Consider the following 15934-nt stretch of genomic DNA (forward strand, 5'->3'; position numbering starts at 1 on the left):
AAACAAGCTGCAAAATCATACTTTTATTGATGTATAAAAAAAAAGGTTCTGAACCAACAACATACAGGGAAGTGCATGGTGTCAAACATAGCATAGCACTTGGTCCAACACTGTATAAATTTACCTGTGCACATACACAAAAAAAGAAACCTAGCGTATCTCATTTTATGAGGTGAATTCTTTATTTCAAATTCAGATACAGTACAAGTTCAAATGCTAATGTAGCTGCCTGGTAACAGTTAACTAGTGTTGGCACATAAAGATTAAATGTTTAGCTTAATTTGCAGAAACGTGGAAAAGCCTACAAGTGTTTTTATTTTTTGTCTGTCTTCAGTTGCTTTAGGTTTTTGTGTGAGTGAGGCAATCTGTAGTGAAGAGATTCAGTGGCTGAGGCTGCGACAGCCTGGCTGTTGGAGGTGGTAGGAGTGGTGTTGGACTCCTTGGCGAACACGGTTCTGGCGTTGAATAGCGTTGCGGGACACATGGTGCCGCTCTGCCAAAACCTTAGCCTGTGTCATCTTGGCTATAGCTTTGGGCTTGGACAAAGAACTGAACACGGACTGAGCGCTGGTCCCGGTACTCCCGCTTTGTGCTGTGGGCTCTGCATCTGCAACGCTGGCCAGACACATAAAAATAAATACAATAAAGCTTTTCCTTATCGTCTGCATATAACATATATAAAAACAAAACAAAACACTGTTACAGTGGTAGATGCTCACATTAAACACCGCCAGTTTAAAACACTACTAATTTAAATGCTTGCTTTTAGATTTTATCACATGTTTTGAATCCCTTAATAAGTTGGCATCATTATATTTTGCTGATCTCTTAACACCTTATGATCCCTTAAGGCACAGGTGTCGAACTCCAGGCCTCGAGGGCCGGTGTCCTGCAGGTTTTAGACGTGTCCTTGATCCAACACAGCTGATTTAAATGGCTAAATTACCTCCTCAACATGTCTTAAAGTTTTCCAGAGGCCTGGTAATGAACTAATCATCGGATTCAGGTGTGTTGACCCAGGGTGAGATCTAAAACCTGCAGGACACCGGCCCTCGAGGCCTGGAGTTCGACACCTGTGCCTTAAGGGATCATAAGGTCACCTCAGCAGATCTCAGTGACCTTAAGGTCACTGAGATCTGCTGATGTAGCTGGGTTGGGGATTGAGCTTTCTCATTTTTATTCTTTGGCTTTCAAACCAGAGTGAGAGCTTAGGTATTTAGGCTTTTGTATTTTTGTGATTCTTCGGATATCTTTACTAATGTGTGTGGGCGTATGCTGTATCTCTTATTTTATTGTCCTGTTTCATGTGCACCACTTTGGTCATCTTTGTTGTTTTAAACGTGCTTTATAAAAAAATGGACTGGACTTCTTTCAGTTTCCTGTGAATCTCTGTTTTTCAGTGATATTCATAATATGGTCATCTCAGACACATAACTCTGGCTATCAGCACAGATGCCCCACCTACAGACTATTCAAAACTTTGTTTACACAACGCAGCCAATCAGAGCAAAGATGTCTTAAAAAGAGGGTGTAAAGGGGCTGCATCAGACCCAGTATAGGATAAATAAAGGATTACTTTGAATTGTGAATCATCTTTACTTTACTAAAGTCAATGAATATAATTATGGAGCTAGAGATTAGCATAATAGGTCCATTTATTAAAGTATTTTAACTTTAAATATAATACAGAAACGAAAAAACAAAAGCATGCGATGACCTTACCAGTCAGTTTCCATGTCTGTTCCTTGAGGAACAGAGCTGGATGGTTGGCTGTCAGTCAACATTGCATCCTGGTTTTCTGCTGAACCTGCCTCTGTGAAGACAGAAGTTGACCTCAGTTATAAGACTGGGTAATAACCCAGTGTATGCTAAGCATTAGAGCAGGGCGATATGACCAAAAATATTTATCACGATATACATTTGGAAATTTGCGATAACCATATACCTGACGATATAATTGACACTAGACAAAATACTTTACAACTCCACAACTTTATTAGGGAAAAAAACATCAATGTATTGACAATTAAACAAGCAGCTGTTTTTATGTGCATTAAAGTTGTATAAAAATTTAACAGTGCAAATGCAAATTCCTTGTTGACAGTTTAACCAAAAGGCATTTCCAGTGGAAATGTTCCCTCTAAGCTGCGCGCATGCGCAATTGCGCACTGCTGGCACGGTCTCTGCGCACAGAAAATCTGCGTTGCACACACAAAAAAAAAAATCTAACCTGAATTGAAATTAAAATGAATACTTTAACAATTCTGTTTTGCAGTGTTAGTCAGTAAGTGACTGGCTGCTCCCGTATAGGATTAGAACGATGCCACCTTATCCCATAGTCCAGCCAATGATGTGATTCACATTCGTATATACGCAGCTAATCGACGTCGTTGACAGGCTATGACAGCGTCCTTATGTGCCGACACCGGTGTTTCAGCTAGCAAAGCGCCGTGGCTGATGTGGAGTGAAGCCACGTTAATGACAACGTGTACAACCATTGGAGATGTGAGCAGGACAGACGGAACAATTGACGGAAACTTTATACCAGTTTTTAAATTGTGTTGATAGGCCACGTAAAACCAGAGTTACGATAAAAATATGCAATGTTTGTTTTTTTCCTGAATACTATCGTTGTTTATATTTACTGCGGGAGAAACGGTAAAAACGGCGTTTTATAAGGAAAACGCTCGAAAGCACTCTCCGCCTGTGAGCAAAAACAAAACCAAAAAATTCCCACCCTTTCCTATTGGTCGAAAAATGTATCATGTCGACCAATCAAAAAATGATATGGCAATATGGCATTTAGGTGTTTAGGAAGGGGGGGAAGTTTTAGGAGTGACGGCGGTGTTTTGAGATGTGAGAGATTTGCGACGTTTAGCGCAAATCTTGTGTAGTTAGTGTGTAGTGTAGTCAATAGTTTTGTTGTGTGTGTCAGAACAATGAGGCAACTACTGAATGTTACAGGTGTTACAGCAGTGATACATCTCCTGTTGTCAGGCCTGCAGGTATCAGGCTGTTGTTCTCCTTTATCTCATAGTGGACAGAAATTATTTTTTGGAGTGGCACAAATAATTTGTGTGGCATCAAATTTGATGCAGAACAGCTGATTGTTCTGTAAATAGTTTGAAATGTTTATTTAACAAATGCCTTGGCTGCATTTTTAGGTAAACAGCTGCAAAAAAGTTTGTTTGCAAAACTCAGTTACTTTTTTGAAGAAGTAACTATATAATTAACTGCCCAACATTGGTCATTATATACTGTATTTTGCAGACAGAGAGTTACAGGACTCTCTCCCAGACCACAGACTCACAATACAAGTCAGAGCTTTATAAAAAAAAAAAAAGAAAAAAAAGAAAGAAAGTTGTGTTTTCAAAATTGGAGTTCAAGTTATTTTTACTTCCGATAGTGTTAACATACGACACAGGTCATGAACAAGATTTATTTTTAAATTTTCATTGTAAGTGGGCTAAAGCGGTTAATTAAAAGTAGTCTAACATAAATGCTGTAATTTGATTATTTTAATAAACCATGTAACTTGGATGGATTCGATGCTGGCGTGACCACAGTGCACACGTCTAATGTTGCTCACAGTGGTCCAAGGGAGTTTGTGTGTTTGCTCAGACACATGAAAAATTAGAGGAAACATTGCACAGGGGATTATAAGGGGCACTGTCGATTTTCAGAAAAATCAAAGGATTGATTTTAAGTGTGCCGTATTTAGCATGCTCTACCAAAAATAGTGCTTTGTTGTGTATCTGACGGACGAAAGCCAAACCAGTTCCACACCACTGAAGTTGCAGCATTTTTACAAACCATTTCTGGTTCATCCGTTTCATTCGACGATTCGCTTTCGCCCTTCTCATTCTCCGTCGCCGCCATGTGCGTATGTAAACAAAGGCACTGAGCCTGTGCGTTTTACCCATATTCTATCGTGATATTTCATTTTCTTATCGTTGCCCATCATTATACCGGTATTACCGTGAACGGTATGATATGGCCCAGCCTAAGCACTGTACTCGCGTGTAAAAACAAACACTCAATATCAAGGTGTGCAGTTCACGGACTAAATAACTAACAGATGACCTACTGAATCGCAGTTCACACACACACACATAAACATACATGAAAGAAGTTTAATATCTTGTTTAACTTTGTTTGACCATTTTCGTGTTAGCCTGTTGGAATGATGTAAAATATGTCACTGTTTTAATATGTTATATTACTGACAGACGCTGCATGACTGACCTTGGTGAGTGACAACATGCCACCCTTCCTCCATCGTGTCTTCAGCCTTGACGTCTTCGGGGGTCTCATCCTCTCTTCCAAAAAGCATACGCGCGATTGTTCTGAACATGTCTGTTGTAGTCGCTCTTCTTTGTTCTGCACGGTGCTCGGGTGTTACAATGCTCTTCAGCTGCTGTGGGCAAGAGAAAAAAATCAAAAAGAATAAAATATCATTACTTCCTGATTTAATTCAACACAGCCCTTGATCCCTCCCTTACTCTTTGGGAGTCCATATTACTTTTAACATATTCAAGCAGTCTCAGGTCAGCTGACTGGGATGCCCAATGAAATTTTTAGTAGTTTTCTGGTTTGAATAAGAATGCCCACTCCCCAAGAATTTCATTGTTGGTGACCATCTGTTTCTAGATACATGGGGGAGGGGCTCTTTTCATCAAACATCTGACCAGTGGGAAGCTACGGCACTTAATTCATAAAGATTTATCTCTTATTTTTGTATAAATGCATGAAAATTAAAACACTGCAGATATTATATCATATTTTCATCTCTTCTCACTGCCTGAATTAATTATCAGATGCATTTGTTGTATATTGTTTCATGTCTTTTGCTCACTCGGCGTCCTCATTTACAATAACAGAAGATTATATCAAATCAAATCAAATCAAAAGACCTTAGACGGCCAGCAGTGCCTATCAGTCCAACGCAATAACAAGCGAACGAAATGTAGCTTTATGACAACAATTAAAATGTAGGTTATCTATTTCCCGTCAACGTTAGCAGCCTGTGAGAGCAGCTCTGCAGCGACCTTACCTGCGCTTTCTCAGTTTGACTCGAAGATCATTATGGAGTTTCAGATGGGTTCATATATTCAAAATAAGCCTATAAATGCTACAACGTACCTCAATGCGACTGTTGTTTTGGATTTCAAATATTCAACCTATAGCTCAATAACAGACCCGCCCCCGCCCCCGCCCACCAGGAGCAGATCACCAATCAGAGGCCAGGAGGGAGCTTGTCGTTTTGATTTGAGTTTAGTCAAAGATGAAACTTTTTTGTTAAGATAATTCCCCTCATTTAAAAATAATAATAATAATTTTTTAATGTAACGTTTACGTTTGTTGTTCGGTCTATTCAGCTTTGTAAATCACTTCTATACAAATTACACCAACGTAACTTTTTGTATTTTGCTGCATGACTAAATAAAGGGACATATTTTTAATCGACATTGTGAAGTAATAACACTAAAATTTGACTTTTTGCGGCAAAAAAACATGTTTTGCACGGGAATAAGGTATTTTTTTCATAGGCGGAAAGAACTGGACAAATATTGGTGTTATGTCTCCACCTATTGGTTTGCTAAAATGATAAGGGAGGTTAACGCATCTTAACATCCCGTGCTATTGTTCCATATTACTGGGTGTTTCATTAAATAAATAGGCCTAAATATTTAATGTTCAATAACCTATTTCAATCGCAGTTGAATATTAACACGTGTACGAAAAATACTGTCTCTTTTGTGAACGTGTCTAAGTCTGAAATCTAACTAGATCCTATACTAAAGCTGAACGCCAATCAAAGCGCACAGCCTATGGCACAGAGCTTTTTTGAAAAACTAAGAATCCATGCTCACTTTTATATGTGTGTGTGCTGCTTCACAGTAGGACCTTGTGGACATCCATGATCGGCTCATTGTCCGTGATGTGAAGGACAAACACGTGCGTGAAATTTACACAAAAAATCACTGTATGGATGTATGCTTAAATCTGTCAGGTATATTCAATTTCAGTGTTTTTGTTATTTGTTTTTTTTTACTTTCAAAATCAGAAGACTATGATTTACTCCAGGATTTCTACCTACCAGTAGGACAAACTGATTATTACTACTGGTTTATCATCTGTGTCATTCATGAATCTGTTGTTTTGTGTTATTGTGTGTTATGTTCTCAGTAATGATCTTATTTTTAAATCGTGGATTACTATATCACGTTTGCTGTTCAAACGTGCACAACCTTCTTCTTAGTTTGTTTAAAGCTATTTCACGGGTGACATGACTTGGACGCAAGAAGACCGCTTTGACAGCAAAGTGGTTTCACATGGCGTGAATGGTCATATAGTTTTACTTCCTTTCTTCCAGGAGATGGTGCCGTTACTCTGCTGACGTTGATCTACGGTCCATAAATTGATAAACTGGCATATAGCTTATTCTATATCAAGCTGCACCTTTCTTAAAATGGAAAGTCCGATGACACTTTAAACCAAGTCAAGATGCCGTTTCACAATAGCAGCCAGTGTGTTTTCAAATCAACATATGGTTATTCTCATTCTTTCATTTGCTTGGAATTATTGTTGCGGTGTTATTATTACGTATATATGTGGTCAGATGTTTATATCCTTCCGTATCTATAATTATATGAGCTTAATAGAGGGCAAATTGTCATCACACCTCCAAGAATCTGCATTATTGCACCACAGAGAGCCGCAGTCACCCAAACTGCCATTTACATGCATGTCAATAAAACAATTCGCTATGGTTCCTTCACCTTTTCTCGTCTGCGGCTCAGCGCCGCTGGATTCCTGTGGAAAGGCTGTGAGGCTCATGTTTTTGTTGTCGTAAAGTGTGTTGAGCGTGAAAGCTTCTTTCTGAGCACTTGAGCGGCGATATGTGAGGTGGGAAGGTGGGGAGGGCCCTCGGGGTGAGCACACCCCTACTTGCTTGTGTCAGAGTATTTCAGAACAGAGGCCAGTATTTAGAGACTCTTCATGAAAGCTGTACATATGACTTTTTGCTGAAGTTCCAGTTTAACTTTTGGGGCTGTTGGAGGACTTTTTCCACCCTGTTTCCCACGGATCCGCAGAGCAAGATTATAAGCGACTTTTTCGTCTTCTAGAAACTGTGCGCCGTGACCACAGGATACTTTAACGCACAGTTGCTACACCCTCAAAGAAGGACAATGCCTCGATCTTTCTTGGTCAAGAAATACTTTGCTAAGCAAAAGCCGAACTACAGTGAACTGGAATGCCAGAACGGTGAGTTACGAAGTTGTTTATCCCTTCAATGAATTATGAAAGCATCCTTACATAAGCGTCGCGAATGAGGCATGAAACTGTCCCTTTTTCTAACTGTAGAAGTAAAGTTCAAGTCGAATGTAAGAACATTTTCTAAATGTGTTGTAAGTCTGGTCCGACTACAAACCAGTCTATTCCCTGTTCAAGTTGGGACCCGTTAGATGCACTTTACCCCCCTTCCTGCACCCAGACAGAGCTCCATTCATGTTACAAGCCCTTGTGAATACGTGGGAGGAAGCGGCCACAGAGCCTTCCCATGGCTCTAACTTTATACTCAGTAAATCATGAGGAAAAGGAAAAAAAAAAACAAGAAGAACGCAGAACCTAAATCAGTCAAGAAGAGAATTCATGCAGTCCATGAGAATAGATAAATTTTAGATTTCAGTAATGCATTTACAAGCTTAATATTTAACTTTTGTAAGCTTTCTAACACTGGCTGTGAAATCATCCTCTTTCCTTAACAGACACTTATTTGGAGAATTATACTCTTGCTGATCTCTCATCAGTCAACACCACTGCCACCTGCTTCACCACAGGTTTGGTGTGGGATCTGAGTGTTCTCCCCACCCTTTACCTACCAGCCTCCCAAACAGAGCCCTCTGCCAACACAGGGCCCCTGGACCTCAGCTCCCCATCCAGCCTCAGCAGCAATGCCAGCAGCAGTGGAGAGGAAGATGAGGGGCGCACCTCGGACCCCCCTAGTCCTGAACCCGTGCACACGTATGGCCCTCGCCAGCGGATGAAATGCACAGGAGTCATGGCTCATATCAGTCCCCCAGAGGAGGAAGAAGAGAGAGAGACCCCTGCCACAGCTGCCAGGCCAGCTTTCCTCTGCAAACACTGCCCCAAAGAGTACACCAGCCTGGGGGCTCTAAAGATGCATATCCGCTCACACACTTTGCCCTGCGTTTGCACCACCTGCGGGAAGGCTTTCTCCAGGCCGTGGCTGCTGCGCGGTCACATCCGCACACATACAGGTAAGACCCATTTTCACACGTATTGTGCAACACTGTATGGTATCTGGCAACTCTCCAATGGATTGTTGACACATGAATGAAGAAATCTGTGTTACTGAAAATTTGTAGCTCTGCGCATGAGTTGACATCATTGTTAGTCAGCAGCAGGTCACTCCCTTATCATTCAGACTGTGTATGAGGCAGCAGGATATCCATGACAATCAATGTGATGAGCTTAACACTCAATCAGCAGACATTATCACACAGGGAAGCCCTCTGTAGACCTTGCACTCATTGATTACACATTGTGTTTAATGTCTCGGCAACAATGACTCGTCTGCTAATTATCTTACCACTGCTGTTGGTTATCACGGCAGAATGGAGGGACAAAAGGTTTAAGGAAAGCCTGAGGGTTCCCTGCTATCACTGAGCACTTAGTACCTGCAGCAACTTGTTAGCGTAATCTCATTTGGCCCTGATTAAATCATGCTAATTCAGTCAGTCTCTGACCCCACCGGTCTGCCATGTGATTCTTTATTATCTTCACAATGTGACTGCTGTGTGTGAGGTGTTAGTGGAAAGCTCTTGTGAACTCAGTGATGCTCGAGTTGTGTCCCTGTATGGGATTTTTACTCACATCTAGAGGGAAGTTCCAGTGAAATCATATGTTTCCAAACTTTTCCCTGCAGGTGAGCGCCCATTTTCCTGCCCCCACTGCAACCGGGCCTTCGCCGACCGCTCCAATCTACGGGCTCATCTGCAGACCCACGCCGAGGTGAAGAAGTACCAGTGTAGCGTGTGCTCTCGCACCTTCAGCCGCATGTCACTGCTGCAGAAACACAGCTCCTCGGGGTGCTGCTCCACTTCGGTGTGAGACGGCCTGAAGGGAGGCAGAGGGGACCCACTCAGAGCTCAGGAGGGCTTGCAGCCATGGAGAAGAGGTTTTCACAAGCCCGGTTGCCCTGTTGAGGACCTATAAGGCCACAAAGAGCATGAAATGGCCTGCTTTATGAGACCTGGATGGAATTAAACCTCATTATGGATCTGACTTTACAAGCCTCTTTTTCACCATTAAAAAAACAGCTGACAAGCTGATTTTTTTTTCTTTTTAAATATAGTCCAAGGTCTTGAGGCTGGACCAAATCTGAACTGCACTATGCAGACGCTCACTTGATATCAGCTCCTATGTTGCTATTGTGCCCATTCCAAACACCAAATATGTAGTGAACTCATTGGGTTAAGAGGTGTTCTTTCCCGTCTCTGTCCCGGTGCCGGTCAGCTCAGGATCATGGCCGAGACACAGCTGCTCAGAGGTAGGGGTGCGTGGGTGGAGTAAATCTCTTAGCGTGTCTCAAAACACACACACACACAGACACACAATTGAGTGCACACACAGCTGTCCTCGGTACTGTGGTGTAGATAGACGAGGTGCTAACAGGTGCTACAGCCCTGACCTTCGCTGGTTGATAGCAGGTGACTTCCACTGCCCTTGGTTTGCTTAAGAAAAAAGAGGAAGCATGTCATCACAAAAGAATGGCACCAGTTAGTGTTTTCTTCACCAGTTGGGGGATCATTTTAAGCCTCTATTTTGGCTACATCCAAACCTTCTCTTTAATCTGATGTGTTTAGGAGATAGGAAAAGCCGTTTCGTCTGTTATTTTCCAAAGGAGTTTCACTGTGCAGCTCTGCCATGCATTCTAGGTTACCACAGTGTTAATAATGTCAGCCAAAGCCATACAACTCAAATAAATACGTGCCTTGAAATTATATTATTTTTGAAACCAAAATGTGCCTTGTGTGTTTACCTCATTTAGTAGTCATGGTTTTAAAAAATGATTGCAGTATTAGTAGAAATTAGTTCTATAAAGTTTTAAAATGCAAAAAGGCTGGGACCAAAGAATTTTATAGTTTACAGCATGGAGACGTGCTTGCCTATGATGTAATGAGGACCCTGTAAATGGACAATGCAAAGATGAATTTTTTAAAAACTTTCCTGAACATTTTATGGCAGTGTTTAATAGTGCAATGTGCAAGTGATGCGTTATGTCATATTTTTGTGCTATGCTTGTGTGTTCAATTCCTATTCCCTGTATTTCGCAGCTGATATCCTTTCATTCAATAAAGTAATTTATGTTTATTAAAACCTGCAAACCGGCTGTTTTATCTCCGCTTCGATGCGATGAAACGAGCGCGGCTGAGAAGTGTTGGTTCATGAAAGTCGGTTTGATCATTAACTGGGAAATTTCTGCTCAGCGCCTTGTAATTAGTGAGCGAAATGACCGGGATGTTGAAACTGAACTGCAGATGTGCAGGTGAACACACTGTGCTGATGATGGATGGAAACAACTGAATGCACCTGCTTCCAGTTTGCACCTGCCATTTACTTCTCGCTCGTCACTGTGCAAACATTACTGGATATGTGAGTGTACAGTTAAAAGAACTCGAGCAAAAAAAAGTCAACTTCTCTTTCCCCCTCCTGTCCAGTCCATTTTAATTCACATGTGCTCACCTACCTTTTTTAAAATGATCTTATAGGGGATTTCTTATTACTACTTGATTGCGGTGTAAATATATTGTTCCCTCTCTGGGGAGAGAATTACATTCTCCTCTTCCTCTGCCTAGAGAGTGAGTCAGAAACTGTTTAGCTTTAGTTCCCATGTCTCTCGTGCTCACAGTCAGTAAGTCAGACCACTAGTCAAGCCAGCAGTCAGTCAGTTAGTTGGAGTTGGTGTGCGTGGGCTGAGCCAGCTGGGCCAACAGAGTGAGGTAAGGTGTTCCACGGCAAAGTTCCCTATTTCCTTTTGAGTCAGCTACCAGCCAGGATGCCTTCTGCAGCATGTAACGGTGACTCACCTCACACAATCCTCAAATGAGATTGCTTATGCAAATTCTTAAACATCTGTGGACAAACACCAACAACTTCCAACATGGAAATAATTTGAGGATTTCATTCGAGAATGTGGCTGATTGTGGCTCCTTTTGCCCTCATGTTCTCGTGTGTCTTAGTTATTGTGCTCTTGGATAAAAGCACTATTAAAAGATCGGCTGTTGGATGTTAGCTCAAACTATTTCGATGTCAGCTGGTATGTCCCGAGGTCAGGGTGTTAGCTCTGGCAGCAGACACAGTTGAAAAGAGTCCTCAAATTAAACATTATCCTCAGGTTTGCTCTTGATTGGCTTTTCCTGATGATTTTAATCTCTGTCATATTTCTCATCATCTAAGATGTATAGGATACTGCAGCGATATATGATATGTGTGTTCAGAAAAAGCAAAGGCCTTTCTAGTTTTATTTATTTATTTATTTTTGTGCTAAATGTTTTGAACCTTGGACAAATCTGGCTTTCCTCTATCCTTTATAACTAGGTCAGTTTCCCCAGATAGTGCGAAGCCTTATACATTTCCTGTAAAAACACAGGCACATTTCAATTCATTGCTGCATCACAAGTTTTTGTACTTCTTTCTGCCTTTTTATAGAGAATTAAAAACACAACATGCTCCCCTTCCCTTGTTCCTCGGGGGAGAGTGGAGGCCTGGATCTGAAATCTGAGAACGTTTTCCTGCTGTGTGCTTTACAGTGCCAGAGCACTCACTGTAATTTACCAAAAGTGGCTGCTATTTATGCCATAAAGCATGTGTTTAACATTCCTGAACCCCACTGTGTTTGTGTATTCCTCGCTCACTCGCTTGCGCTCTCCCACTCACTCTCTGCCTGCCTCTACTGCTGTATGTCTATTTATGTGTGTGTGTGTGTGTGTGTGTGTGTGTGCGAGTAGTAAGTGGAAATGGTCCCTACAGAGCAGCAGCCCTTTCCCTCTTCACAGGAGGATCATCTCTCCCCCTCTGAGACAAGGCGGACAGGAAGTGGGAGTTTACATTGGCCTACTTTACCCAAAAAAGCAGCCCTGGGTCGAAAAGCTAAAGTGCTCATGTGGTGGTTTTTTTTTTCTTTTTCTTTTTTGGCTGCTGCAGTTTGCCAGTGCCAGCGCTGTGTCCCATCCCCCCCATCAGCTGTCCCACCCATGGTTGCTCTCGCAGCCAACTTTTTGGGGTGGAGTTGGGTGGCCAGGAACTAAAGAGTGGCCTTCAGTGCAGCAGCAGTTAGGGCTCATGGTCTGGGAGACAGGAAGGAGCTGTCAGCATCTCATAAACAGGACTCATCCTGCACTCATGACACACAAGACCTGAAGAGAAGTCTCCCAGGAAGAGGCCTTCAGACACCCACTTTAGCTCCAGACTGTTGCTTAGTCTGATGCTTACTGCCCCTCTGGATAAGCCATAACACTGACACCGAATATACATAGCTAGCATGTCACACTTGAGATGTTACAGTCACTTGACAGTAGGATGAGTATCACCAGTGGACAAGTCCAAATAAAGTGTTGTAAAGCTGTGATTTAGGCAGCCATCGACTGATTTGAGATTCACACGGGAAAAGGAAATCACATGAAAACATAAGTGTTTCCAGTCCGTCTGTTTAGGGGTTGGTGGTGTATTATGGTAGAAAATACAGTAGAGTATTCTTTCATTGTTACACTCGAGTTTAATATAAAATGTCAGTATTGGTCACCGTTGGCCTGGCCACTCCACTTTGAGACCCCAGGTGTGAAAGATAACCTCATTACTGGTGTGTCTGTGGGAATGGGAACAAAGCGACACTCGTTCTTCTACTCTTAAGAATAAAACGACTGCTCAGTTTTGCTAGGTATACTCCCCCAAAACCTCTCACCTCACGTGTTACTCTCTCGGCTTCCTCCAGCAAAATTAGCACCTCTTGGTGTCTATCACCTTGCTTAAAGAGCACTTTATTGCTCTTGAATCTTAACGTTGCCTAACATTTGGTGGGAGTTTTTTTTTTTCCTATCTCCCTCAGAGGTCTCCTTGGAGTTCTGTTGTCTCACTCTTAATACAATCAGAGTTTGGACGAGTGATGCAAATGTCAGAATGCAAAGCTAATTCCTCTCCGCTGAGCTGCAAACAGGCCAGAGACTGGTCTGGTAAATAAGAAGGCCAACAGCGGTAACACCACAAATATGCTTAATGATGGATTTGATCAGGCTGTGGAGTTGCCCCAAGGCTGGATTGGAGAAGTGGTTGGGTGGGTTGGAGGATGGGGGTAGGGGGTGCATATTAAAGAGTAATGAATCACACACTCAGTCACAGGGTCGCCGGCTATGAATGTGCTCTCTGTTGGTTTTCCTGGAGCCTGGAGTTTACTAACTGATGACGCAGGCTGGACTTGATCAGAGACATGTGTTGCTGCAGATTCGATGCCAGTGAGAAGCATAGCGAGAAAGAGGGGAGAAGGGGGAGAGGTAGAAGGATGGACGGCGCCTGAGCTCTTTGCCTTGCCTCCATGTGTCCTTCTGGGTACTGGCTTGCACTGTGGCTGATGGGGTCGGAGGGGAGATGGAGGGAGAAAATAGACCTCAGTTATACATTGGAACAGGAAGCCAGAGATTCTCTGAGAGTATCCTGACCTAGCTTTTAGTAAAAAAAAAATCATTACTCCCAAATTCCTGTGTGACATCTCAGCAAGCCACGGAGAAGCATGCCTACTTGACACAAGAGCAGCCAAAGCAGAGCTTCCTCTGCCCTAAAATGAAAAATAAAACCAGGTCTCGCAATTAAACAAGGACAAGTCTACAGCGTAGGCTGTATAGAAAAGATAGATGCCTGTGACGTCACCCATTGGTTTGTGGACAACCACTTTGAAGCTGGGACTTCAGTTTTTTGAAGAGAGCAATGAGTGCTAAATTATAACTTCTTGAATTGTCTGTTAGTACAAATAACCACAAGGCAAGCTATAGTAGTTCCATCAAAAAACATAGTCAGTATTTCCAGTAAAATGACTCGAACCAGCTGCAGGGAAGCTTAGCAAAGAGCTAGCAGGGCGGACACCTGTCCTGGCATCCACCTGTTATTCAAAGCAACCACACCCCTACCAATAAATAGGCTGAGGTTGCTACTGGGCCAACAGCCAGCGCGAGTCTCTGAGAGACTGCTACTATCATAGTGGTGCTTCAACCTTAAAGTTAACATTAACATGCTATCTTGTCCACATGTAGGAAAGCTAACTTTGCTTGCTAGCATGGAACTCCAAGTACGCTACATAGTTTTTTTTCCCTTGTTTTGTAATTTTGGTATAGTGATCAACAAGGTGAGGACTGTCCAGACTTATAAGCATTTTCCAGAGGGAAAATGCAGAAGTGCAGATACTGCCCATTGTGACTCTTTTCTAAAACTGTAGAAAGTTATCACTAACTGTTAGGGTCATACTTAATAACCCTCTCCACCTGCCAGAGGAGGAAATATCACCTGTTTGCTACAGGAGAATGCACCTGAGCATACTTTCCCAGAAAAAGTTCAAGATGACGTTGAGCTGTTGCCCGAGGCCTTAAAAGAGTATTATGAAAGAGGTAATGTAGATTTGTGCCCACACGTTGGAACATGTCACTGTGTAACCGTGTGTAAACAGAATCTGGCGGTGTGCTGGGAAACAGATTGCTTCTAACTTTTCAAGATTTTGATTTGTTGAGCTTAGAAAGCTCTGTGTGAAAGTGAGATATGCTTACCCGGGCATGCCAGCTCATGCCGTGTCTAAATGTGTTGTACACTTGAATGTCACTATCCGAAGGAAAGCTGCTAATTGAGTCATGATAGTGTCTGTGGCATGTCATTTCCCATGAACAGCCTCATAAACCACACCAGCATGAGAAACAGACCTGTTTGGAGCAGGAATGGGAGTTTGGTTTGTCACTGCTGAAGTGGAAGATGTCCAAGGTTTCCCATTTGTTCAAGACGGAGATCAAAGAAAGTCAAAGCCAGAGGCATTGCACCCTAGGAACAGATGCGTGGCATCCAAACACTTCCCTGAGACAGTAAACAGCCACGATGTTGCTCGTGTGCGCACACACTCACGCAGAGATTACGTGCAACAGCTGTCATATTGTCATCAATCATTCCTCAATTCCACCTCTCAGGCATCTTCAGATAAACACACGCAGACATAGGTGAGCACAGGCAGACACACACACTGAGAACTTGTCTGCTGCGTGGCAGGCCTATGCAGCAGCTGTTTATGATGGAAAACACCCGACACTCCCACCGACACCCCACAGACTGTCCTGTCATTGTGACATACCGAGGGCTGCTGAATCCCCAAAGGCTGTGAGGCTTCAGACCGGGACAAGAACGATCTATTCATCAGCAGTCCAGCTTTCAAACAACTCCACCAACCACACAGAGGAGCGGTTGATTCTGCACAGTTGGTTCCCAAACAATTGATATACACAGGCCAATAAGCAAGCACTCGCTCAATCCCAAATCTATGCACGCACAGAAACACACGCACACAGCACTGCACATGCTGAAGCCATTATCCTGTTGCTTGTTAAGTCATTACTCTATAGCTTGTTATTTTCTCAAGCAAGAGAAAGCAATCTATCCACAAAGGAGCGCTGAGAGATTTGCCACCCGACTGAGTCCTGGGATATGGGAAGTTACCCTGAAATTTGAGGAATGTGGTGAGGTTTGAAATCTAAGGAATACAGAAAATGATCATCTACTGGAACAGTGAAGCTTCTTTCCTGGAGTCTCCAATTCAGAGCTGCAGCCAAGACTGTGAGAGATGTCCACAGGGAGGGAGTATTATAGACATTACTGATGACAG

General features: G+C 42.6%; 2 protein-coding genes across 3 annotated transcripts; one reads left to right on the forward strand and one right to left on the reverse strand.

Moving 5' to 3' along the window:
• Window positions 1-8: 8 nt before the first annotated feature.
• tp53inp2a (tumor protein p53 inducible nuclear protein 2a) lies at window positions 9-5205 on the reverse strand. 2 transcript variants are annotated; one of them, XM_084927643.1, is made up of 4 exons: window positions 5054-5205; window positions 4246-4414; window positions 1723-1813; window positions 9-615 (listed from the first exon to the last, which is right to left on the reverse strand). In XM_084927643.1, exons 2-4 carry the CDS (start codon window positions 4352-4354, stop codon window positions 381-383), a joined length of 435 nt encoding a protein of 144 aa, XP_084783769.1. In that variant the 5' UTR covers window positions 4355-4414; window positions 5054-5205; the 3' UTR covers window positions 9-380. The 2 variants fall into 2 exon arrangements, with proteins under 2 accessions (XP_084783769.1, XP_084783768.1); XM_084927642.1 differs by having other exon boundaries at window positions 4246-4417.
• A 1730-nt stretch (window positions 5206-6935) lies between these two features.
• Window positions 6936-11945, forward strand: snai1a (snail family zinc finger 1a). Its single transcript, XM_084927644.1, has 3 exons — window positions 6936-7269; window positions 7773-8285; window positions 8954-11945. Exons 1-3 carry the CDS (start codon window positions 7194-7196, stop codon window positions 9136-9138), a joined length of 774 nt encoding a protein of 257 aa, XP_084783770.1. The 5' UTR covers window positions 6936-7193; the 3' UTR covers window positions 9139-11945.
• The last annotated feature ends 3989 nt before the right edge of the window (window positions 11946-15934 follow it).

Source organism: Perissodus microlepis, chromosome 5, assembly GCF_051167445.1.
Source record: "Perissodus microlepis isolate ML-2025 ecotype Zambia chromosome 5, ASM5116744v1, whole genome shotgun sequence".
Taxonomy (NCBI): Eukaryota; Metazoa; Chordata; class Actinopteri; order Cichliformes; family Cichlidae; genus Perissodus; species Perissodus microlepis.